General features: G+C 43.7%; 1 protein-coding gene across 2 annotated transcripts; it reads left to right on the forward strand.

Annotated features, from left to right (window-relative positions):
- Positions 1-6286: 6286 nt before the first annotated feature.
- On the forward strand, positions 6287-27053 carry ATF5 (activating transcription factor 5). 2 transcript variants are annotated; one of them, XM_073682778.1, is made up of 3 exons: positions 6287-6500; positions 21745-22023; positions 23482-27053. In XM_073682778.1, exons 2-3 carry the CDS (start codon positions 21846-21848, stop codon positions 24243-24245), a joined length of 942 nt encoding a protein of 313 aa, XP_073538879.1. In that variant the 5' UTR covers positions 6287-6500; positions 21745-21845; the 3' UTR covers positions 24246-27053. The 2 variants fall into 2 exon arrangements, with proteins under 2 accessions (XP_073538879.1, XP_073538880.1); XM_073682779.1 differs by lacking the exon at positions 6287-6500 and adding an exon at positions 15015-15170.
- The last annotated feature ends 861 nt before the right edge of the window (positions 27054-27914 follow it).

Below are 27914 nucleotides of genomic sequence, written 5' to 3' on the forward strand. Positions count from 1 at the left end.
CAACTAGAGGCACAGTAAGAAAAAAGTTATGTTCTGTAAATAACCTTTTACCTTTACTCTTCAGCTTCAAGAATGGACAGGTAGACGTGACTCAGAACTTGGGCGGATGCTCGGGATATTTCTGAGCGTGGAAATGATTGGGCCCCTACAGGAGAGGAGGTACTGACTGCAGCACAGTACAACAGTCACTCGCGTGCCACCAGTTATTCACCTGCACAGCGCCCGATAAGCGTCTGCAGAGCAGCAGAGTCATTGTCAAGGGTGTCAGAGACAAGATAATGTGAGCCTTCCAATCACAGTGTGTCAATAAACTATCTCTCACATGTGCGGGTGCTGTGTACATTCATCCGTGTGTCAAATGTGACTGCTATTTTGTATCAATAAAGTTGCTTTTTAATCATAACTTGACTTTCGCTCCATAGAAGTAGAGGAATGAAATGAGGTCTTCAGCTACAGGAACCGCCATGCTGAATGTGTTGTTGGTGCACATCCATTGTCTCGTAGCCATGCACAAAGTAGCTGTGACCAAACTCAAACCCTCCCTGGTCTGTCTACAGATGTGTTTCATATTCTGGATCTGTAGAAATATCAACGTAATATGCCATAAATGTCTATTAGATGTAGTTTCTCACTTGTGGGACCACCCATCTGATGAGAATGGGTTCTGTCTTGTGCCACTGGGAAAAGAGAAGTAGTCACTCAAGATCCGAAAATTGCTAAGTACCCAAAAATGGAAGAAATAACTTAAAGAATCTCTCCTATCAAAGGTTTTATCATCTTAATATATTCATATCATCATAGTATATGTAGCGCTGGCGTCCCTGCCCTCTGCTAGGCAGGGACGCTGCTCCCCTCACCGCTCTGCTCCGTGCCCGGCGTCCTCTCCCCGCTCTGCTGTCAGCGCGCGCTCCTTCCCGGCGTCTTCCTCCCGCTCTGCTCTCAGCGCGCGCTCCTTCCCGGCCCCTGTGCTTAGGGCGCGCGCGCGCGCGCTCCCCTCCTCTTAAAGGGGCCGCGCGCGCCGTCCTAAGGAGTCCCCGGCCAATGGCCGGAGGACTTCATCATATATAAGGCACCTCCTCCAAAATGGAGGTGCCCGAGCAATGTTGTTTGCACCTGTGTCTCACCTGTGCTTCAGCCCTCAGGTCCCGTTGCCAGTTACCTGCCAGTTACCTGCCAGTTTCCTGCCAGTTACCTGCCTGATTCCTGCCTGAATACTTGTTACCTGTCTGCCAGTCTGAGGTCCGACGGTCTGCCTTACTACTCCTGTCAGTCTGTCTAAAGGACCAGCCTGCCCGCTCACCTGGGAGCGCACATCAGCTACCTGCCTACTTTCCTGAGGTCCGACGGTCTACCTTACAACTCCGGTCAGTCTGTCTATGGACCAGCTTGCCCGCTCACCTGGGAGCGCTTCTCCGTTACCTGCCTGCTTGCCAGCCCGGAGGCTCCGTTGTCACGTGCTGTGACCATCAGCTACTTCAGACTCTTGTCCGCTCACCTGGGAGCGCTTCTCCGTTACCTGCCTGCTTGCCAGCCCGGAGGCTCCGTTGTCACGTGCTGTGACCATCAGCTACTTCAGAGACTCTTGCCCGCTCACCTGGGAGCGCTTCTCCGTTACCTGCCTGCTTGCCAGCCCGGAGGTTCCGCCGTCACGTGCCGTGACCACCTGTTATTCCAGAGACTCTCCCTTGCTCACCTGGGAGCACACATCTACCATCTGCCTGCTAGCCTACCCGGAGGCTCTGCCATCACAGGTCGTACCTACCCTTTACCCAGAGACTGCCCTGATCATTTGCCGTATCTCCCTGTCCGTTCATCCAGAGACTGCCACCCGCTCCCTTACAAGGGCCGCCCCCTTGTATAGTAGCTCAGAGGTTCCGCCTCCCAGACCCGTTACAGTATATAGCACTGTGTAGTTACAATTGCTCATTTTCCCTTCTACCCAGCTAATTCTTCTCTTTTCTATTAGGTATATGACATCATGTGATTAAAACTGACTAGCTGAATCCTTCTATGCTCTATGTAGAAACAGGAGGTCAATTTTCCCTGCATGAGTCATAAGTCACTGCAAAAGTCTATGACAGGAGGAAGGAGGCAGCAGCTGGGTCAAGAGTTGGAAAGGAATGATAAATGCAGGGAAAAGAGACTTCCTGTTTCTACATAGAGCAGAGAAAAGAGAAGAATTTACTTGGTAGAAAGGCAAAATGAGCAATTGTAAGTACACAGTGCTATATAATATGATGACTGCAATGTATTAAGAGGATAAAAACTTTGATTTGATGAGTGCTTCTTTAATAAATCCCCTCAGCCTTTGTGTTTCAGTTTGACAAAAAATTTCTAGATACCTGCAAACTTGTACAGATCTAATACTTCTTATAACTGAGGGTTTACTATAATTGTGTCCAGTCTGAACAATCCTCTGTGAGCTAAATATCTCCAGCTTTATATATCTTACTTGCACTGAAACATATTGAAGGGGTTGACCCATTTCAGAAAAAGTTTTTCCAATAAGTTCCATTACTAATAAAAAAAAACAACTCTGCTTTAATCACTGAGTCTTCGCCACTGCCCGTGTCTGTAGTCTGTAGCGCTGACGTCATGTGTCGACAGCACTGCAGTCAGAATCAGTGAGCTCCGTGCCTCTGCTTGAACTGACGGCACGAGCCATTGAGCACCTTTGAGCTCCCTGATTGGCTGTAGCGCATATTCACTATATTGACAAAAAGTATTGGGACGCTTATACATTATGCCTTCAGGAGCTTTTACGACACTGTGATTTCTGCAAGATTTTGGATTGTGTCTGTGGGAATTTGCTTGGCTTGCTTGTACTATACACTACAATACTACAGTATTGCAGTATATATAGTACTTGCAGCTGGGGGCGTATGGTTCATAGCAGCAGACTACGTGGCTGCTATAGGGCCCGTGTGTCGTGGGGGCCCAGTGCTGAGTCCCTTCTCCTCCCTCCATCTACCCAAGCACGCAGATACCATTAAATAGAATGATGGATCAGGGTGCCAAAGGCTTCGTGAGCCACAATTCTGCCTGCGCCGGTAAGTCTGAGACTCCATACACTATAGGTGCGATGAATACACTACATCACACCTGCTATGCTGAGGTCTCAGCACTCACACTGCACAGACCTGAGCAGTGTGCCGGGGGAACAGGGTGAACTGAGTAGTGTTTTTTTCTTAATTTAATGTCAGTTATTATGGGGGCCATCATACTAAATGGGGAACTTGTGTGGGCCAATTATTCTGAATGGGGGGCAATCATACTGAATTGGGGGCTTGTGAGGGCCATCATACTAAATGCAGAGCTGGTGGGGACCAATCAAACTGAATGGGGGGCTGGTAGGGGCAACAATTATACTGAGTGGAGGGCTGATGGGTGGGATAATACTAAGTGGGAGGCTGGGGGGGAGCATTATACTGAGTAAGGAGCTGTGGGGGGCATTTTACTGAGTGGGTTGCTGGTGAGGGCTAAAACACCGAGTGAGGGGCTGTTGGAGGAATTATACTGAGTCTTGGCTGTGGAGGACTGTGAGAGCCCCCATAATTAGTTGGGGACTTTGAGAGCTCCCATATTGAGTTAGGGACTTTGAGGGCCCCTATATTGAGTTAAGGACTGTGGATTCCGTCATTCTGTTTGGGGGGCTGTGGGGACCCTCATACTGTGTGAGAGACTGTGGGGGCCCTCTGACTGAGTAGGAGGCTGTGGGGGTCCTCATACTGTCTAGGGGGCTGTGTGGGGCCATCATACTGACAGGCCATCATACTGTGTAGGGGTCATGATACTGTGTGTGTTGACTATGGGGAGATCTTAGGGGACCACTTTTGATGCATCATGCTGTGGGGGTATTATACTGTGTTGGTGGCCCAGTAGAGTCATCACATTTTACTATATGTGTGGGGTAAATGTGTGTGTGTGTGTGGGGGGATTCCTTGTGGGGATACCATACTCAGTGTGTGTGTGGAAGCATTTTTGGGAGCATCAAACTCTATAATGGTGATAAAAGGGTATTGCTGGTAAAAATGCTAAGGGGTTTCAATACAGGCATATGTACTGTGTACGTGCAGCAATACATGTTCTTCTCCTGGTTTATGAAAGCTGGGAGATATGACCCCACAAAATAAATAAATATATACAATACAGACCAAAAGTTTGGACACACCTTCTCATTTAAAGATTTTTCTGTATTTTCATGACTATGAAAATTGTACATTCACACTGAAGGCATCAAAACTATGAATTAACACATGTGGAATTATATACTTAACAAAAAAGTGTGAAACAACTGAAAATATGTCTTATATTCTAAGTTCTTAAAAGTAGCCACCTTTTGCTTTGATGACTGCTTTGCACACTCTTGGCATTCTCTTGATGAGCTTCAAGAGGTAGTCACCGGAAATGGTTTTCACTTCACAGGTGTGCCCTGTCAGGTTTAATAAGTGGGATTTCTTGCCTTATAAATGAGGTTGGGACCATCAGTTGTGTTGTGCAGAAGTCAGGTGGATACACAGCTGATCGTCCTACTGAATAGACTGTTAGCTGCTTTTTTCATGCCATAATACAAATTCTAAGTAAAGAAAAACGAGTGGCCATCATTACTTTAAGAAATGAAGGTCAGTCAGTGCGAAAAAGTGGGAAAACTTTGAAAGTGTCCCCAAGTGCAGTTGCAAAAACCATCAAGCACTACAAAGAAACTGGCTCACATGAGGACCGCCCCAGGAAAGGAAGACCAAGAGTCACCTCTGCTTCTGAGGATAAGTTTATCCGAGTTACCAGCCTCAGAAATCGCAGGTTAACAGCAGCTCAGATTAGAGACCAGGTCAATGCCACACAGAGTTCTAGCAGCAGACACATCTCTACAACAACTGTTGGGAGGAGACTTTGTGCAGCAGGCCTTCATGGTAAAACAGCTGCTAGGAAACCACTGCTAAGGACAGGCGACAAGCAGAAGAGACTTGTTTGGGCTAAAGAACACAAGGAATGAACATTAGACCAGTGGAAATCTGTGCTTTTGGTCTGATAAATCCAAATTTGAAATCTTTGGTTCCAACCACCGTGTCTTTGTGCGACGCAGAAAAGGTGAACGGATGGACTCTACATGCCTGGTTCCCACCGTGAAGCATGGAGGAGGAGGTGTGATGGTGTGATGGTGCTTTGCTGGTGACACTGTTGGGGATTTATTCAAAATTGAAGGCATACTGAACCAGCATGGCTACCACAGCATCTTGCAGCAGCATGCTATTCCATTCGGTTTGCGTTTAATTGGACCATCATTTATTTTTCAACAGGACAATGACCCCAAACACACCTCCAGGCTGTGTAAGGGCTATTTGACCAAGAAGGAGAGTGATGGGGTGCTACGCCATATGACCTGGCCTCCACAGTCACCAGACCTGAACCCAATCGAGATGGTTTGGGGTGAGCTGGACCGCAGAGTGAAGGCAAAAGGGCCAACAAGTGCTAAGCGTCTCTGGGAACTCCTTCAAGATTGTTGGAGGACCATTTCCGGTGACTAACTCTTGAAGCTCATCAAGAGAATGCCAAGAGTGTGCAATGCAGTCATCAAAGCAAAAGGTGGCTACTTTGAAGAACCTAGAATATAAGACATATTTTCAGTTGTTTCACACTTTTTTGTTAAGTATATAATTCCACATGTGTTAATTCATAGTTTTGATGCCTTCAGTGTGAATGTACAATTTTCATAGTCATGAAAATACAGAAAAGTCTTTAAATGAGAAGGTGTGTCCAAACTTTTGGTCTGTACTGTATATATTTACTTTTTTTTTTTGGGGGGGGGGGGGGGCGGGATAAAATTCACATAAAAAAAATCCTATCTGCCAAGTCTTAAAGCAGCAGTTCCCATTATAGCGCACTGTGACACATACAGAAGTGTTTTGAGAGAAGTTAAAAAAAAAAAGTTGGAATATTTTCAGAGTCATCTGACTATCACATCTCCCAAGCCGCACCCATCACACGCAGAGCCTCAGCCCAGACGTCCAATGAGCTGCCATAAACCCAGTGACCTAGAAAGTCCACACCTCCCTCCAGGCTGATGCAATACTGTTGCAATCTAAGCATGTCACTATTCTTTCCAAAAATAGTCCCTGTAAATCCTACCGGCCAAGAAGAAAAAGTAAAAAAAGAAAAAAGAAAGTAAAAAAGTGAAACAAAATAATATTGCAAGTGAAAAGCAGAAATAATGTGGCACAAGTGAGACACAAACTGCAGCGGTGACGTGAACAGGTCCCAGTGCTGCTGACAAGGAGGAGTGGAACCTGCGGAGGGATCTGTGTCACAGCTGATGTCACCTCTGTCTATACTGTACAAAGTTCAGCGCCTGCAAACCTAGAATCCATATCCTCCCAGCAGCTCCATCACAGACACACACCGCTCTCGTACATGAGTCACCATGGCTTTGTAGACTTGCACGACTACGAAACAAGTGTGCGACTGCACTTGTGCTACGACTACAACACAACTGCAAAGATGGCGTAAGTAGATTATATAGCGTGACCGCCTACTAACGGGTTAATTCCGCCTATTTTTTGTAGTACATATCATAAATGTTATGTGGCTCCGACATATTACAATTCATAGGGCGCACCGTAAGCCATAATGGAATATTGCATATAATACATATATTAATATAGTAAATCAATATAATATGCTTTACTGTAGCATGCAACCCTACCCCCCCCCTCCCACAGGCTAACCTATGGGGTTGACAACACAAGATATGGTGCTGTCCTAATATAGAAGAAGAGACGGGATTGCTTATGTAACATGTCGTAGCTTTATTACATAAGCTTAAGTGTCGGAGAACCTAATAAATGCTGCTGCCGTCCAAAACATCTGGATTATTTGTAAAAAGAAAGGTCCAACTTCACCCCACCAGTATGTTATTACGGCACTTTGACGTTAGATCACGGTACCAGGGCTGCGTTTGCGGAAATAAAGAATTCTCGGTGGTATAAAATAGAGGTTTTTATTAACCAACGCGTTTCGGAACCTTTTTCCAGGTAGTAAACCAAATGGCCCTTTGGGTGTACAGTCCGTCGTTAGATGTCTAAATGGTTAAATATGATCGCAGGAGATTTTGTAAACTCACGAAATTGGATGTATGTGGGATCAGTGATCGTCGCGTGATCTATACTCGACCTGACCACTGTCGTGATGTTTTGATGTAGTCATGTCAGTCAGATGCTCGTGTACGGCCCCCTAGGGAATGACTGATAGAGCAGTTCCCTAAGAGATTTTGCAGCAGCTATGACATAAATTTATGAAATCAACATATCCATCATTTTATATATACATGTGTCTCCTATGTGAACACTACAGGGATTCCGATTGCTGGGGTCTACCAAAATAGGGGGTGCATGTCTCCCATTGGAAGGGAGCGGTTGTCAAACATTCCTTCAAAGTCTATATGACTGATGAGGGTAACCATGCTCTACTCAGCTGTCTCCATCAGACCCATAGACAGTGAAGGAATGCTCGACCACCACTTCATTCAAACAGGGGACACAAGACCCCAGTTCTGGCAAACAGTGGATATCCTATTTGCTCCCAATATTGTAACCCCCTTTATGCTACTGGTGGGGTTACCCTTACTGATCTAGTAGTTATCATCTATCCAGTAAATAAGTGATAATTATGGAATTCCTTTGTAAAGGGGTATTCCGCTACAACCTAAACCATGCACTTCGTGGTCAAATATTTCTTCCCAAAAGCATAAAAAACACAATATGATCGAACAAAAAAATTGTTTGCACAAAAAGATTTAGAAAAAAGGGGAGACATTAGGGGGTGTGGTGCTAATAAAAAAATGCATTGGCTGCATAGAAGCCACACAGATACCCGTAAAATACTGATCCACAATACTAACAAAAATGTTGTAAAATATATATCTAGAACATATACTGTATGTAATATACTTTATTTGCATTGAGAGCATGACTGATGTGTATATTTTATCACAAATTTGTCCCTGCACACTATTTGTCATGGGGTTTTCACCAAGTTATCACCAATGTATCAGACAAGTGATAACTTCTAGAGGAATGTAGGTCTAATCCCTGCGACCCCCATCTGTCGTCAGAATGGGTCACTTTTATCCCCTGTAGAATGGACCGGTGGTGAGCATGCGAGACCACCGCTCCAAACATTTTTTATAGGCCTGCTGGAGCGGTAGTGAGCATACGATACCATTGCTTCACTCATTCTCTATGGGTCTGCCAGAGCAGTAGTGAGCATACGAGACCACCGCTACACTCATTCTCTATAGGTCTGCCAAAGCAGTAGTCAGCATACGAGACCACCTCTTCACTCATTCTGTATGGGTTTGTCAGAGCAGTAGTGAGCATACGAGACCACTTCTTCATTCATTCTGTATGGGTCTGCCGGAGCAGTAGTGAGCATACGAGACCACCTCTTCACTCATTCTGTATGGGTCTGCCGGAGCAGTAGTGAGCATACGAGACCACCTCTTCACTCATTCTGTATGGGTCTGCTGGAGCAGTAGTGAGCATACGAGACCATTGCTACACTCATTCTCTATGGGTCTGCTGGAGCGATAGTGAGCATACGAGACCATCGCTACACTCATTCTCTATAGGTCTGCCGGAGTGATAGTAAGCATACGAGACCATCGCTACACTCATTCTCTATGGGTCTGCCGGAGCAATAGTGAGCATACGAGACCATTGCTACACTCATTCTGTATAGGTCTGCAGGAGCGGTAGTGAGCATACGAGACCATCGCTACACTCATTCTCTATGGGTCTGCCGGAGCAGTAGTGAGCATACGAGATCATCGCAACACTCATTCTCTATAGGTCTGCCGGAGCGGTAGTGAGCATACGAGACCATCAGTACACTCATTCTCTATGGGTCTGCCGGAGCAGTAGTGAGCATACGAGACCATCGCTACACTCATTCTCTATGGGTCTGCTAGAGCAGTAGTGAGCATGCGAGACCATCGCTACACTCATTCTCTATAGGTCTGCCGGAGCGATAGTGAGCATACGAGACCATCGCTACACTCATTCTCTATAGGTCTGCCGGAGTGATAGTAAGCATACGAGACCATCGCTACACTCATTCTCTATGGGTCTGCCGGAGCAATAGTGAGCATACGAGACCATTGCTATACACTCATTCTGTATAGGTCTGCCGGAGCAGTAGTGAGCATACGAGACCATCGCTACACTCATTCTCTATGGGTCTGCCGGAGCAGTAGTGAGCATCCGAGATCATCGCAACACTCATTCTCTATAGGTCTGCCGGAGCAATAGTGAGCATACGAGACCATCACTACACTCATTCTCTATGGGTCTGCCGGAGCAGTAGTGAGCATACGAAATCATCGCTACACTCATTCTCTATAGGTCTGCCGGAGCGGTAGTGAGCATACGAGACCATCACTACACTCATTCTCTATGGGTCTGCCGGAGCAGTAGTGAGCATACGAAATCATCGCTACACTCATTCTCTATAGGTCTGCCAGAGCAGTAGTGAGCATGCGAGACCATCGCTACACTCATTATAGGTCTGCCGGAGCGGTAGTGAGCATACGATACCATCGCTACACTCATTCTCTATGGGTCTGCCAGAGCAGTAGTGTGCATATGAAATCATCGCTACACTCATTCTCTATAGGTCTGCCGGAGCGGTAGTGAGCATACAAGACCATCGCTACACTCATTCTCTATGGGTCTGCCAAAGCAGTAGTGAGCATACGAGACCACCTCTTCACTCATTCTGTATGGGTTTGCCAGAGCAGTACTAAGCATATGAGACAACTTCTTCACTCATTCTCTATGGGTCTGCCGGAGCAATAGTGAGCATACGATACCATGGCTACACGCATTCTCTATGGGTCTGCTGGAGCAGTAGTGAGCATACGAGACCATCGCTACACTCATTCTCTATGGGTCTGCCGGAGCAGTAATGGGCATGTGAGACTATCGCTACACTCATTCTTTATAGGTCTGCCGGAGCAATAGTGAGCATACGAGACCATCACTACACTCATTCTGTATAGGTCTGCCAAAGCAGTAGTGAGCATACGAGACCACCTCTTCACTCATTCTGTATGGGTTTGCCAGAGTAGTACTAAGCATATGAGATCACTTCTTCACTCATTCTCTATAGGTCTGCCGGAGCAGTAGTGAGCATACGATACCATCGCTACACGCATTCTCTATGGGTCTGCTGGAGCAGTTGTGAGCATACGAGACCATCGCTACACTCATTCTCTATAGGTCTGCTGGAGCAGTAATGGCCATGCGAGACCATCACTACACTCATTCTCTATGTATCTACGAGACCACCGCTACACTCATTCTCTATGGGTCTGCTGGAGCAGTAATGGGCATGTTAGACTATCGCTACACTCATTCTCTATGGGTCTGCCGGAGCGATAGTGAGCATACGAGACCATCACTACACTCATTCTTTATAGGTCTGCCGGAGCGGTAGTGAGCATGCAAGACCATTGCTACACTCATTCTCTATGGGTCTGCCAAAGCAGTAGTGAGCATACGAGACCACCTCTTCACTCATTCTGTATGGGTTTGCCGGAGCAGTACTAAGCATATGAGACCACTTCTTCACTCATTCTCTATGGGTCTGCCAGAGCAGTAGTGAGCATACGATACCATCGCTACACGCATTCTCTATATGGGTCTGCTGGAGCAGTAGTGAGCATACGAGACCATCGCTACACTCATTCTCTATAGGTCTGCTGGAGCAGTAGTGAGCATACGAGACCATCGCTACACTCATTCTCTATAGGTCTGCCGGAGCAGTAATGGGCATGCGAGACCATCACTACACTCATTCTCTATGTATCTACGAGACCACCGCTACACTCATTCTCTATGGGTCTGCCGAAGCGGTAGTGAGCATACGAGACCATCGCTACACACATTCTCTATGGGTCTGCTGGAGCAGTAGTGAGCATACGAGACCATCGCTACACTCATTCTCTATAGGTCTGCCGAAGCAGTAATGGGCATGCGAGACCATCACTACACTCATTCTCTATGTATCTATGAGACCACCGCTACACTCATTCTCTATGGGTGTGCCGGAGCAGTAGTGAACGTATGAGACCATCGCTACACTCATTCTCTATAGGTCTGCCGGAGCGGTAGTGAGCATGCGAGATCATCGTTACACTCATTCTCTATGGGTCTGCCGGAGCAGTAATGAGCATATGAGACCACCAATCCACTCATTCTCTATGGGTCTGCCAGAGCGGTAATGAGCATATGAGACCACCAATCCACTCATTCTCTATAGGTCTGCTGGAATAGTAATGAGCATATGAGACCACCACTACACTCATTCTCTATGGGTCTTTACTTGACTTTTTCTGGCAGTCCCATAGCGAGTGAATGGAGTGGCGATCTCATGTATTCACTGCGTGCAGAGGATAAAAATGTCCCGTTCTCATGATAGGTGGGGGTCCTATTGATTAGACCTACACCCAACTAGAATTTATCACCTATCCTGTGAATGATAACTTTTACCTACCGAAATACCGAACCATTTAAAGGGGTTGTCCGGGACTTTAACATTGATGGCTTATCATTGTCTGATCATTGGGGGTGCTACACCAGGCAACCCCCCCCGATCAGCTGCTCCCGGTGTCGGTAGTGCCTGGAACCGCTCAGTTACAGACCTGCACAGCTCCATCAACTGTATAGTGGCCGCGGCTGGGTACTGCACATCCTCCCACTATTCAAATCAATAGGTGGCCGATGTGCAGTACTCGGTTGCGGCCACTATAGAGTCAACAGAGATGTGCATTCAGCTGATCAGTTCTGGCTGCCGCCGACACCGGGAATAGTTGATCTGCGGGGTGCCAGGTGTCGCACCCCCACTAGTCAGACATTGATAGGCCATCAATGGATAAAAGAATAGGCCATCAATGTTACAGTCTTGGACAACCCCTTTAAGGCAATTTTCCCCAAATCAAAGATTACCCTTGTACACTGTGGCAGCTTCCAGTCCCTAAAATAAACCTTATAAATTTCACATTATGCCTGGTAACTATGTGCTAGCAGACTGACAAATGTATGTTCTGACTTATGGCGCTCTCTGCCTCAATGGTATTTCTTGTATGGAGTTAGTAAAAAACCATAGCTGAGACAATGGGTTCACTTCATATAGCAACCATATCTATGCCAAAAGCTCCCCATTTTGGCATACCCATGCCCATTAAAGTCTATATCAATTTCAGAATATAGTTCGGGAGATTTTCTAAGGGCATATGAAGATTGTGCACTACAAACATGGTGTGCAGCAAGCCTTAAAGGTCCCCATACTCATGAGATAAAAGCCGGCCAAAATGGTCAATTATAACCATAATGATTACCGTAATTGTCTGCTGGGGTGCCTGCGGGGGAAACAAAACGATGACTGGACCCCATTAGTTCTAGTCCAGTCGTTTAGTCTCAAAGATAAATGTATTAAATGTAGAATAGGGTTTAGTGGTGATACCTGTAAATAATATTGTTCTTGACTAGGACCATCTGCAGCAGCTCAGCCCCTGGGGGGTTAATTTACTGTTGTTTTTCATGGACCTGGTAAGATCCCAGGAGAGATGATAGATGCTGGAGAGGCTTATAACTGTCAGTGACTAAACCTGCCATACCTATTATATACTTCATAAATCCATTCCCTAAGTCAACGGACTTTTCCTATTTTAAAATCTCAAAATTGTCTAAATCAGTGGTGGGCAAGCGGCAACTCAGGCCACACCCGGGGCTCCAAAGATGTGGTAGGTTGACCATCAATAAGGCTATTTCATCTTCGGAGAACCCTGAGTTGCTGCTTGCCCACCACTGCTTTAGACAATGACAAACCCTGATGCTTTAGATTTCTATAAAAGAATTTCAGCAATGTATAGGTATACTTATACTAATATATCACATAAAGACTCAGGTATGCAGAGAAAATGTCTATACATCACAGACTAAGCTCGAGAATGACATTGCACAATCGGGGAGAGAAGCAGGTGAACAGAAAGAAAAATCCTGCCCATTTTTATGACAAAGTATTCCTTAACGCTTCTTGATTATTTGGCCACTAGGTGGCAACATTCTATTAATGTATGGGTATTGAACATTATTAGATCATATGGCAGCACTCATGTGCTAAATGATGTTCATCTCTTTGGAAAATTGTTATAGAGCGACTATATAAATATATATGGATATACATATATATATATATATATATATATATACACACATATATATATATATATATATATATATATATATATATATAAAATCTGTACATATTTTCCCTACGTGGATACCAGTATTGCGTCTTTTGCCTTGGAGCACAGGCACAGTACATCACTAAAGATGTGTCATTTCCCCAGTGTCACTTTGTGCTCTGTGACGTTAATCACTTATGGCAATTGTTCTGGGGCATACAATAGGCAAATGGCTGAAAAAGACATTACACAAATACTGCACGACTGTACGCAGCAATTACAACTGATATAATACAGTAAAAATAAAAAACAAACCAAGCTGGATAAAAATATTTAAAAAAAACTGAAAAATCCTTACAAAATATAAAACTCTAAAAAAAGGTGTATTTCCATAAAAAAGGTCACCTCTAGATCCCTATTCAGGAATTGTCATCTTCGGCCTAGTTGGTAAAATTGTGACTCTGAATATGGTTGCCATTATAACTCCTACATGAGTTGTCACTTTTTATCAAGTCTTTCCAAAGTCTTAATATATAAAAAATAGTGTCCAGCCCTGCAATTATGATAAAATAAGGGATGAGTCGCTGGATTACTGGGTGTATGAGTAGTTTGGAAAAGATAGGTAATGGTAACCCCCTATGTGAGCTGCAGTTGTGACCAAATTGGTTGTCACCCAGCTTTTCAAGAGGCTGAACAGAGGTGTAACTTGAAGCCCCTAGGCCCAAATGCAAAGTCTGTAACACCTACCTACGGTGTGCCATTTATACTAATGGTGTCTATTTATGTGGTAGAAGGGAGTATGGTCACCCCTACAGGCCCCCATGCCCATTAGATGAAAGTCGGCTGAACATGCTGATTTCTCTAGGACTGGCCAACTATCAGAAATGTATAAAGACCTCCTAATTCTCCACCAAAAGTTGATGGTTCCCCATATAGGATAAGTCTTCAATATCAGATCAGTGGGGGTGCAACATCCGGCACCCTCACCAATGAGCTGCTTCAGGTGCCAACTGAATCTGATCAGCTGCGGAACGGAACAGCACAGCGCTATCAACTGCATAGTGGCTGCAGCGGGTTACTACAGATGTGCAATACCTGCCTGCGGCCACTATACAGTTAACGGATCTGTGCTGCGCAGCTCCAAAACTGATCACATCCAGCCGCAATAGTGCTCGGTGTCACACCCCCAACGATCCTAAAGGCGTATAAATCGGTTCAAGATCGGAACACAGAGCACGGACTGGCCGGCGGCTCTCCTGACCCGAGCGTGACAGCTGCATAGAAATACATGGGTGAGCCGCCGGCCAGTCTGTGCTCTGTGTTAAGATCTCGGTCCTATTTATACAGCTATCTGTCTTTGTCCTAAGGCTAAGCCATCAATATAAAAGTACTGGACAACCCCTTTAAGACCCCAGGACCCTGCTATAGCTATTCCACTCAGGCTGAAGTAACTGGAAAAAAAAAACTTGTCAAATAATTTTATTTACTCTTTTAGGAAAAATTTCCCTTTTGTATTTTAGTTTTGTTGGTTTACCCTTTTCTACACCCCCCACCAAAAAAACATGGGATTTCCTTTATGTAAGAAAAAAAATCCCCAAATGACTCTAAAGTCAAATGACTATCACAAGACACAATGAGGAGATGGAGTCCGCTTCTTATATCCTGCGGGGAACTGTAATCCCTGCTTCTTTAGACAATTCCTATGGCAGGGAACAGGTTAATTGTAGGAGGGGATGCGGTGCTGGCGATGATGTAATCTCTGGATTACAGTATACATGTTTAGCCTTCCTATGCTGGGACTCATATCACTTTCACAGCTCAGACATCATTAAACCTTTGGCTTGAGAGTTATCATGGCTTTCTAAACCTCGCACCGCAAAACAAGTGTGCTCACGCACTTGTGCCGCACCGCAGCGTCTGCAAAGATGGAGTAAGTACCAATATAATGCCTACGTCATTTCTTTTTTCTTTTTTAATTTTTATTTTATTCATGTTCTCTCGTTCATATCAATATAAAAAGGCACAAGGTGATGCCACGTTGGGCTACGCCAACAAATGATTGTAATGTGGGCAGAAACTAAAATGTGGAGATTATAGGAGTTTATATCTAAAATGTAGAATTTTTTTTTTTATCTAGTTGGATTTTTATATATATATATATATATATATATATATATATATATATATATATCAATTTTTTGCATCATTTTATTTTGCTATTCAAGTATATATTTTTTGTAAATTGGTAATGTACTTTTTTTTTCCTATTTTGGAGGCGTTCGCACTTTTTTTTTTTTTGTAAATTTTTAATATATTCTAATGATTATAAATAAACAAAAAACTGAAAATAGAGAATATGTTCTGTAAATCTAATGCTTGGGCTCTACCTGAACCATCTGCGCCAGCTCAGCCCTTGGGATTTAATTTACGCTTGTTTTTCATGGACTAGAAAAATCAGTCCCCGGGGGGGTGTGGGGTGGGGGAGAGTTTAGAGATAAGTAGCATTTACTGTAAAGGCAGCAGGTTGAGCGCGGCAGGGAAGGGAGGGGTATGGAAAGAAGACAATCCGTGCTCCAGATCCATGGAGAACAATGTTAATATACAGAATGTTGGGATTTCTTAAATTAGAACAGTCCTTCATTTATTATAAATGATAAAAAATGTCTAAAATGAAAAATGATCAAACTGCATAAAAAAAATAATAATTCTACAATATTTATTTATAATTCCAAATGTCAGACAAAACTTTTTTTTTTATGGCAACAGCATCACTTTATTTCATTATGTGTCTGGTATTTCTGGTCGGCCCCAGCACTTGACTTCTCTGGGCAGCGCCGGACTAGGGTGTCTGGGCCCACCAAGGAAATTGGATCCAAGGGCACACCCACCCGGGCCCACCCACACTTCAGCTATTTGCAAATACCTGTTAGCCGTTATACCCATTATATTGGCGGCTCCTGCCCATCACTGTGCGCTCACCAGAACTGCGATGTACAATTACTGTAGTTTGCATTAAAGGGTTTTTATTGGTGAAAACAAGTCATCAGCGATGCACAGGTTGGGAAGGTGATCACTTATTTATTGGTGGAATCTGCACTGTCAGAAGATTGTGGCACTTTGAGTATTTGGTGAGATTTTTACCTCAGTATTTGTTAGACAAAACCAGGAGTGGAGCAATCCGAGGTAATGTTTTATGCATTTCTCACCCACTCCTGGATTTGTCTTATAAATACAGAGGTGAAAATCTCACCAAATGCCAACTTGCTTTCTCTGGTGAACCTCTGTAACTGCATCTCTGCTGCTGTGTAATAGTCACAGGACTGGGAGGGGTTAAACATCCAAGTATTTAATATCTATTGGAAATAAAGAGGTTTCCCCTTATTGATATCAGATAAAACAAATGACCAACCACAATCCACTCTACCAAGACCAATATTACCAGATAGAAGGCAGAAATACCACCACACCATGACCAGATCACATATTACCACCACATAGTGCCCAAATAATGCCACATACAAGGCACAAATACCGCCACACCATGACCAAAGCACATAATACCACCACATAGTGATCAAATGCTACCAGATACAAGGTATAAATACTGACACACCATGAGACCACATATTACCACCACATAGTGACCGAATAATACCATATACAAGGGACAAATATCGTCATGTCATGACCAAAGCACATAATGCCACCACATAGTGACAAATAATACTAAAATAATAAAAATGTAAAAAAAGCTCTGTATATTGGGTCAGTGTACAGGTTATACAGTGATCACCAGTGACATTATACACAGAAGCTCTGTATATAGTGTACAGGTTATACAGTCATCATCAGTGACATTATACACAGAAGCTCTGTATATAGTGTCAGTGTACAGGTAATGCAATGATCACCATTGATACTATACACAGGAGCTCTGTATATAGTGTCAGTGTGAATGTATAGGTAATACACATACTCACAAGTTCTTTATCTGTCGCAGACCGATATATCACATCTTCTATGCAGGACTTATCTCTGCAGAAAATAACAATAGCTATAACTGATCACTTCCAGAGCACAATCCACACTTTTCCCAAGATTTCTACACTGCATGAAATGACAAAAAAAGAAACCTAGTGCCGCACTACACAGTAACAGTGCTCCAGTGTCATTCTGTGCCTGCTCATCTCTGTCAGCAGACATATTTGTCTGATGGCAAAGATGTAGCAGAGCTGAAGACAGAAGACCTATGGATGACGTTGGAGTGAGGATTTTTCTTTATTAAAGATGGAGTCCCTAGATGTGTTTTATTTTTAATAAAAAAAAAATTCTGTCTTTTTTTTTCTGTTTACTAGAAATTCATGGTGGCTATGTCTAATTTGGCGTAACACCATGAATTTCGGGCTTAGTACCAGCTGATAATACAAAGCTGGCCTGGTACTAACCCTATTATTACCCAGGGTGCCACTCACCACCAGGGCCACTCGAAGAGCCGGGTAAAGCATCTGGAAATGGTGCCATGATGAATGCGCCATTTTCAGGGGTGGCTGCGGGCTGTGATTTTCAGCGTGGGGGGCCAAGAACACTTGGGCCTTACCATGCTGCGAATCCCAGCCCCCAGCTGCCTTGTTTTATTTGGCTGGCGATCAACATATGGCGGGAGCCTACGCATTTTAAGAAGAAAAAAAAAGTTAAATAAGTTTAAAACAAATATTCGGCTTCTCTGTCTTTTGATCGCCAGCCAAGGTAAAGCCAGGCAGCTGGGGGTGGCAGGCCGTAGCTGTCTGCTTTATCTGCGGTGAGAATCAAAAATTCTGCGGAGCGCTACATCGTTTTTAAAAATTTCTTTTCACACTTCTATATGTGACAGACCCAACAGCCAATCGCAGATGCTGTCAAAGAGGATGGGCGTCTGTGATTGGCTGTTCGAGTAATGTACAATCAGCCCATACATTCTGGTATGGTACTATGTATGGGCTGCTTTCAGGTTACTCAAGCAGCCAATCACAGACGCCCATTCTCTGTGTCAGCGTCTGTGATTAGCTGTTGGGACTGTCACACATATAGAAGTGTGAAAATAAATAAATAATGAAACAAAAATGACATAGCGCTCCGCAGAATTTTTGATTCTCAGTGCAGATAAAGCAGACAGCTACGGGCTGCCACCTCTAGCTGCCTGGCTTTACCTTGGCTGGCGATCAAAAGTCAGGAAAGCCCAATGTTTTTTTTTAAAGTATTTAAAAAAATAATAAAAAAAAAAAAAATGCGTGGGCTCCCGCCATATTTTGATCGCCAGCCAGGTAAAACCTGGCAGCTGGGGGCTGGGATTCTCAGCATGGTAAGGCCCAAGCATTCGGAGCCCCCCACGCTGAAAACGGCAGCCCGCAGCCACCCCTGGAATTGGCGCATTCATCGTAGCGCCATTTCCAGGCGCTTTATCCGGCTCTTCCAACGGCCTTGGTGGGGGGTGGCATGCTGGGTAATAATGAGGTTAGTACCAGCTTTGTATTATCAGCTGGTACTAAGCCTGAAATTCATGGCGTCACGCCAAATTAGACATGGCCACCATGAATTTCTAGTAAACAGAAAAAAAAACACAACACAGAGAATTTTTTTTTTTAATAAAAATAAAACACATGTAGGGACTCCATCTTTAATAAAAAAAAAACAAAATGGGCAATGGGCATGCATGATGGTACCACCAGTGGCTGGCAGGACATGCTGGGCATGATAGTACCACAGAGGCTGACAGGACATACTAGGCATGATTCATGCCTTGTATGTCCTGCCAGCCTCTGTGGTACTATCATGCCCTGTATGTCCTGGCAGCCAGCCACTGGTGGTAGTAGTATTAGCATGATAGCACCACACCACCACACCACCACGAGGCTGGCAAGACATACTAGGCAGGCATGATTCATGCCTAGTATGTCCTGCCAGCCTCCGTGGTACTATCATGCCCACCCAGCATGTCCTGCCAGCCACTGGTGGTAGTACATGCAGCTCGGCATAGTACCAGTAACCAGAGGCTGGCAGCAGGACATGCTGGGCAATGGGCATGATGATAATCATGCCCATTGCCTAGTAGTATTTACTGCCAGCCTCGGCCAGGGGTCCTCCCAGTCACCCTCCCCGGCTCCTGCTTTTCATACTCACGCCACGCGTGGAGATGAGCTGCAGGCCTGCAGCCGCTGCCTGGGGCAACGCCGGGTCCGTCCTCCACAGCGCGCACAGGAAGCAGTCCCAGGGCAATGACGTCATCACCCTGAGACTGACCTCCTGCGCACGCGCCGGCAGTGTCGCGCTGCGCAGAGGAGGCAGTGGGGCACTGTGGCAGCAGGCAGAGCAGAGAGATCACCCATCACTAATCATGTCGGCAGTGCTGCCGATATCTTTAGCGAACCGGGGGGCCTCTGTTCTCTGTACAGGGCCCAGGAGGGGTAGGGGGCGGGGATTTGGGCGTGGCTATCGGGACCCGGGGCCCACCGGGGGTTTTCACGATCCTCCGGTGGGCCAGTCCGCCCCTGTGTCTGGGATTAGTAAAAGATAGCAGCTTTCTTCCAAAAGCAGTGCCACACCTATCTACAGGTTGTGAGTGGCATTGCAGCTCAGCTCCATTAAAAGTAAAGGGGTTGAGCTGCAATACCTCACAGAACCTGTAGTAGACAAGTTTTTGCAAGCAATTAGAAGTGTTTTTCTAATCCTCGACAGCACTTTTAAAGAGAACCAATCACCATGAAAATGCCGTCCAATCTGCAGGCAGCATGTTATAGAGCAGGAGGAGCTGAGCAGATTAATATATAGCTTTGTGAGAAAAAATTCAGTATAACCTGTTTTTTCCATTTAATCTTCTGCTTCTTCTGGGGTTTTGGGTCCAGTGGGCGGTCCTATCAGTGACTGACAGCTGTCTCTATGCACAGTTATACAAAGAAAGCTGTCAGTTATTAATAGCCCCGCCCACTGGACCCAAAACCCCAGAAGAACCAGAGGATTAAATGATTAAATCACAGGTTATACTAAATCTTTACCCATAAAACTATATATCAATCTACTCAGCCTCTCCTACTCTATAACATGGTGCCTGCAGATTAGACTGCATTTTCATAGTGACCGATCCCCTATAAGATACATATAAGGCCAGTTCCAATCGCAGCCTGCGCTAGTTTCTTCTGTATTTCGGATGAGACTCTCCTATTCAAGTCTATGGGTGCGCAAAAAAATAAATTAGATCAACCATATAACATCCGATTTTTGAGGATAAATTACAATTTTTTAAAACAGGAAACTGTATTGTGTCTTGTAAATTTTAATAACTGCTGATGTCTAAAAACGGATGTCATACGCATGAAGATTTAGACAAAAATCACCCATTTTGTCTGGATGAAACTCAGATGATTTTTTTCTTGTGTGAACTGAGCCATACAGAGGCAGATCTGCATGTATAGGTCACATTATATTGAGGCAGTGGATGAATTTGGAGTGATCTGTTCTGATGACATTGGGAGCAGGGTCTGCTTTGTGTTCCATGGTCCTGATCTGTAATATAGGCCACGGCCCCACTATCAGTATTTGGTCAGTAATCGGTCAGTATTTTTTCTCAGGAGTGGGAGCCAAAACTAGGTGAGGAACAATCAGAGAAAAGGTATAATAGAAAAAAGTCACCAATTCTGCATTTATCACCCACTCCTGGTTTTGGCTCCCACCCCTGAGAAAAGATACTGACTGAACACTGATAGTGGGGCCATGGCCTAACTGGCATGCTCAGGCATTGTTAGCTTCCATGTATATGGGACAGGATATGAAAGCAATCTTATGTCTGTGTCTAACACAAAGAGTAAAAAAAAAAATGGAGGGATTTGCTGATTCAGTGATTGATTTTGCAGCTGGCGCCCTCTGTCTGTGGGTTAAAAAATAGCACTGTTAATGACTTCTCTATGCTGTGAATTGCTGAATGCACAATATGTTGCAAACATGTTAGCATTGAAGTAGTTATTGAATAACCAGCTTGGTTAAACATAGACCTTAATGTATCCTTCTCCCTGACACGAGTTTCCTGGAACTACGACCTTTCATCTTTAGATCAGATAACTTGTTGCCAGTAGATACATAACAGGTGTCAGTTCCAGCAAAGTTTCCTCAAGTACCCCTTGCTTTGATGAGTGTCTTAAAGGCAAAGCAACTGTGTTATTCTTATTAAATCAGAAATTAAAAAAAATATAGATTTTTATTTTTACCTATTTTTACCTTTTTTTAAAATTTTTATTTAATTTTTGATCTTCAATCTCACCGTACAAAATGATATCCACAACGTTACGATATTTAAAGGACTTTGAGATCTAGATTTTTGTGGCCTGTATAAGATTTGTGTTCAGTTGTACATATTTTCCAATTGTTGCAAAACTTCATTGTGCAAAAATATCCAAGGCTCCAGTGGTATATACACAAATGTGACTATTGCCCTATGGCTGAGGCACCAAAGTTAATACACCTCCTGTTTGTTGCAGGTCTTTTATACCCTCTGCGCCTTCCGCTGTCATCTCCAGCAGGAATCGTGCACCCGAACAGTTCTCCGGTCCAAACCCAAAACTGAATAATTCTGGTCAAGATGTCTCTCCTGGCGGCTTTGAATCTGGATCTGGAGATCTCGATGTTGCCAGTTAGCACTCTGCACTGGCGGGCGGATCTCCTTAAGATCCCTGCTCATGGAAATCACTATGAACAGTTTCCAGTGCACATGGAAGACGGGGTGAATTTGCACGGTGCTGGAGGAGGATGCCTGGCAGGTAAGTGGGACATAGCCGTTTTAATAAATGTCTTACCTACAGTCTCTCGGTCGTAGGTAATGATGAGCGCAAGTGCTCATTACTCGAGTTTGCGTAGGGTGCTCGGGTATGCACAGAGTATCGCGAGCGCTCCAGTGAGATGTTCGCGTCCCTGCATCCGCATGTTTTGCGGCTGTTAGACGGCCACAAAACATGCGGGGATTACTCGTGTTTGTCAGGCAATCCCTGCATGTTTTGTGGCTGTCTAACAGCCACGAAACATGCACCTGCGGGGACGCGAACATCTCACTCGAGCACCCATGATACTCGGTGCATACCCGAGCACCCTAGACAAACTTGAGTACCGAGCACTTGCGCTCATCACTAGTCGTGGATTCCTTTGTCTGTCAAAGGTTCAAGCACAAATACTCAACAGGTCCCAAGACCTAAGCAGAAGCTCATGGGTCCCAATACAAAATTGTATTCAGGGCCCCCCTCCTAATAGTGTATTTTATGTGTCAGAAGGGTCTTCGAGCCGCCTTTGTGTAAATACTTAAAGGGGTTTTCCTACAAACAAAAGTTGATTTTAATCAATAGATCTTGGAATACTAATAACTTCCACAACTGGATGTGTTCAAATAAAATGTTCCTGTGCTGAGATAATCTTATAAATGTGCCCCTGCTGTGTACTGTGTAATGGATGTGTCTGACCGTACAGGAACATGATCTGATCATACCACAGCTCCTGGGCAGGGGAGGAAGGAGAAGAGTATACAGACATTACAGCAGGGGATCACAGCTGATTCTTTCTGTGAGGTAAAACATTTCTCTACTGTTTTTAAACAATGTTTTACGTCAAAGAAAGAAAGAATCAGCTGTGATCCCCTGCTATAATGTCAGTATTCATCCTCCCCTGCCCAGGAGCTGTGGTATGATTCTGCACGGTCAGACACGGCCATTACACAGTACAGAGCAGGGGCACATTTATAAGATTATCTCAGCACAGGAACATTTTATTTAAACACATCCAATTGTGGAAGTTATTATTATTCCAAGATCTGTTGATTAAAATTAACTTTTGTTTGTGGGAAAACCCCTTTAAGTACTTCAAACATCGCTGCATGCCCACGTTTGATCCGAAGTTTGATTAGATGTCATCTGAGTTCAGTCCGATTTCCATGGACTGACTGAATGGAAGAAATGGAGAAAATTTTTTCTCAATCTTCTCCTCTTCCGAGAGAATCAGATCACACTATGATCACACTCTGATTAAACGCTGAAGAGTCAAAATCAGAGTTTGATCAGAGAGTGATATGCATATATTTTGCACAAATCTACTCTTTTTGGGTACACCAAGTAGTGGTAATAATGAAAAATAAAGCAACTTGAATCGTGCCTGATTTTTCAGCCAGTGACTTGAGGCATAATAATTGAGCACAATGCTAAGTTTTTACTTTTCCCCTTTACTTTTTTATACAGGGGAAGGATTCACGGATTGGATGACAGAAAGGGTGGACTTTTCATGTTTCCTGCCAGCCGCGTCCGAATCATCCGTGCCAGGGCCTCCTGCCCCGGACTTGGAGGTCATGGCAACACTCCTGAAAAAGGAGCTGGAGCAGATGGAAGATTATTTCCTAGAGGAGAACATCTCCCCTGGGCTTCCAATGCCTCATGATCAAGTGGCCCCCAGCACCCCGCCTTCTCATGAAGTCCACTTCCTCTTCCCAACACCAGATCAACAACTCAGTGATAGAGGAGTAGAGTACCATGCCTACGTTGCAGAAACACCAGCTCCTGCCCCCGTGGCACTGGACACACTAGATTCTGGATGCCTTGAACTCCTGAATCTATACCCAGATGTTTCAAGTGATTTCCCTCAAGAAGATCAGCAGGATTTTATAGTGATTAACACCAATACTGACCCGCCAGTACAATCCAAACAACTCAACAGGCCTACCCCGTATGACCGCCCCTCCACTTCAGCCGCCAGCTGTGCCATCTCACACCAGCCCAAGGGTGACCGCAAGCAAAAAAAGAGAGACCAGAACAAGACAGCAGCTCTTCGATACCGCCAACGGAAACGTGCCGAATACGATGCTTTGGATGAAGAATGTCACGGCCTTGAAGTCCTCAACAGAGAGCTGAAAGAAAAGTCGGATTCCATCGAAAGAGAGATCCAATATGTCAAAGATCTTCTCATCGAGGTCTACAAGGCCAGGAGTCAAAGGCTCCGCAACAACTAGATGTTGAAAAACACAAACACTTTATTCTGGAAAACTAGTTCCAGCCTCAAACACTGGACTTGAAATTGTAAAAGTAACTTTGGGTCGTTAAAAAAAAATCAAGCACAGGTTCACAGACACTGAAAAATATGTCTAAAAATCCACAGCGCCATCTACAAGCAGACCGGTTATTGCTTGTAGTAGTCTATTTTTTTCATGGCATATGTGTAGCGCAAAGGTAAATTGATTACTGCAGATCCTTTTAGTTGACCCCTGGCTATTTTTACAAGATGGAAGCACTTAAAAGCAGAAAATCACCAAGCACATAACCATTGATAAGTTGCGCATCAGCCATTTATTCCTACAAAGTGCAATGCAGTTATAGGATAGGTAGCGAATGATTGAAGCCAGCGCCTTGGACATGCTGACTTTATGAATGTGATGTAGTGAGATACTTACGTTGATTTTTAATTCTCAATAGTTATAGATTTATGAGTGGATATATAAGCTATATATATATATATATTGATGTTTTTATTCAAAACTCTTTACCCCTTTAACCCCCACCACTATGACCCTGCAAGTAATAAAATTGAGCAACAGCAAATGACAAAACCATTCATAAAATATCACTCTTAGGCCACGGCCCCACTATCAGTATTTGGTCAGTATTCGGTCAGCATTTTTTCTCAGGAGCGGGAGCCAAAACCAGGAGTGGAACAATCAGAGAAAAGGTATAATAGAAACAAGTCACCAATTCTGCATTTATCACCCACTCCTGGTTTTGGCTCCCACTCCTGAGAAAAAATACTGACCGAATACTGATAGTGGGGCCGTGGCCTAACCAAAAGAATTTTGCATGGAAATTTTTTTATTTTTTTTTTAAGGTTCCTAATCACAATCTTATGTAAACGAAAACTTTATAGTGAAAACCAGACTGGTTGTCTGTAAATCACGTGTCACCTAACACTGGCCATAGATGGGGAAAATGTGGCCCATATTTAAATATTCGGTCACTGACAAATATTTACTAGACTTGCCCTGACCAATGGAAAAAATCATTTCCATATGATGGAAAAAGTTGTCAGTGGCCATCTTAAAGGCTACGGACACCTTTGACATTGAAAAAAACTATATTTTTACATAGATTAGCGGTTACCTTTTAGTTAATAAAATTTCAAAATCAGCAATCTTTATTCCTTCATTCAATTTTCAGACCAATTGATATGTAATTTGTAGCCTAATTCAAAATTTCAGATATTTCTCTTCTTGGAGTGTCTCTCCCAGGAATATAGGATGGATATGAGCTCCAGGGTCCTGTTATATAATTTAACTCATATTTAAGTACAGCTTCTATTCTGCACTTATTTGCTTTTCATGTACTGGTCTATAGCCACTTTTCTCTGCCCTCCCTGAGACTGTATATGCTTTTCCCCCTCACCACACTGTGGAGAGCTGTCTACAACCTCTAACCTCACCCTGCTGCAGTATCTAAGGGTTCATTCACACATCCGATTTTTGCACGAGCTCTATCTGTATTTTTCACTCATAACATTTGAACCTGTGATAGTCTAGGGGGCCATTTAAATCTGATGGTCGGATCAAAATTGGCAATGCAAGTCAATGGGTCTGTGAAAAAATCAGACCGCACTCGGATGCCATCCAAATGCGGTCAAATTTTCACTAACTGTCAGAATGGAGAAAGTGGAGAAAGTTTTTTTCATTTCTCCACGTATGAGAAAAATTATGACACTCGGAACTCTGATCAAAGTCTGATCAGAATAATCGGTCCATTTTTCTCGTACATTGAAAAATCGTGCGTGTGAATGAGGTCTAACAATGTAAGAAGGGAGCAAAGAGTCATCAGAAACAGGAGCTCTGGCGGATTTGTATATTTTTAAGAGATCTTTTATTTAGAAAGTTGCTTAAGAGACAAATGAACAAAAAAAATAATTCTGTGCAAAGGTGTGCATAGCCTTTAAGTAATTTAGTTCATGACATAAATGAGTCAGGCATAGTAGGTATTTCCTTGGGCACACATCTGTGTATGATTGACAAACTACCTCAAGTTTAGCTGAAAGTGGCCACCATTTGTGAACTTATGGTCGGACGATGAATTGTAGGATTCATTTGTGCATTTTTGCCCAAGGAAATACAATGGGACCATGGCTCATTTTTTGCCTCGGAGGTTTAGAATGGTTTATCAGTAATCAATGAGATGCCTGATTTCATTGCCATAAGCGTCATTGATCAATAGAGAGATTATCTGTGCGATCATTAATTTCCGATCATATTCTAGAAAGAATAGTTAAACATGCTCAGTGATTACATCTTTTATGATGGCTTAAAAAAGCATCATTTTTCAGTAGCGCATCCCTTTGTGTAAGGGGAATGTGTAATAATAAAGAGTTTTGTATAAGTGATCGCACAAATGATCGTTTGTGTGTAACTTTCCCAATGAATTACACATGTAAATTTTAGTACACAAGTGCCGATCAGCTTGCGAAATCATCGATCGAAACTCATTTTGGGCAACTGATCTGCCCTATATAAAAGGACCCCCATTTGCTCACCTTAGATATTAGCAGCGTCCTGACTCGTTACTGTTTTTGTCATTGATCTGCAGACAAATCCTATGTTTTAACATAACGGCAAACTACTAAAATAAAACATGTACAACATTATTGGGACGATTTTATAAGGCTGGGATTCAGGGACAATTATTTTGGGTTTGACATAGGTGTGATTTAAAGGGAATTGGGTATTGTAGTTCTTTCTAAAGATACTTTGTAGTCATTAAAACAAAAATAAATGATATGTGTTCTCGTAGTATCGCCTCACTAGTCATAAGTCAATTCTCACCTTGTGAAAGTCTGAATGGTGACTGAAACATGTCCTGGCTACAGTGATGCAATTTTCCGCAGAATGTCATGGTGCCAGGCCAGCTGTTATTGTATTCACTAGTCCACCACATAGCTTTAAAAGGAATATGATATGTCATCAGAAAATGATCAGGTTTTTTGAGTTAAATCTGTTTTTTTTTTACACATTTCAATAATGTTTTTTTTCACATCATATTACAATCTTTATTAACAAAAATTAGAAATCTTGCAATTTTCACACTGACCACTGGGGCTATTTTAGACTTTAACTTCCTGTTGTTTTAGGAAATTCACATGAACATTAACAGCAATAGACTGACTCCGACCCTATATTTTGTATAGAAGCATCTATTGAGCATTGCTACCAGCAGGGCTGTGGAGTTGGAGTCGTGGAGTCGGTGTCCATTTTGGTGGAGTCGGAGTGGGAATCGGAGTCGGTATAAAATGGACCGACTCCAACTCCTAAAATATATAATAAATTGGGTACAGTAAATGCAGTTTGTGGGGAATATTTTTTTCCTAAGAATTTGTGAAATGTCCTATAAATGTCTGTCCTATTCCTGATCTAAGGGTCTAGACTTTTAGCTGAGATGAATCTGTGCTACAGTAAATTTATCACTGAAACAAGAGCCATGTATGAGGGAGTCTGAGTCGTGGAGCCAGAGTCGGTGTCATGGAAACTGAGGAGTCGGAGTCGGAGGTTTGGCTTACTGACTCCACAGCCCTGGCTACCAGACAGCGGACAATGAAACTCAACATGGCCAATCCTTCTCTGTCAAGGGAGAGTCAGGAATCCTACCATACACAT

This window comes from Phyllobates terribilis, unplaced genomic scaffold, assembly GCF_046119375.1.
Source record: "Phyllobates terribilis strain yellow unplaced genomic scaffold, ASM4611937v1 Scaffold_5__5_contigs__length_657084704, whole genome shotgun sequence".
Taxonomy (NCBI): Eukaryota; Metazoa; Chordata; class Amphibia; order Anura; family Dendrobatidae; genus Phyllobates; species Phyllobates terribilis.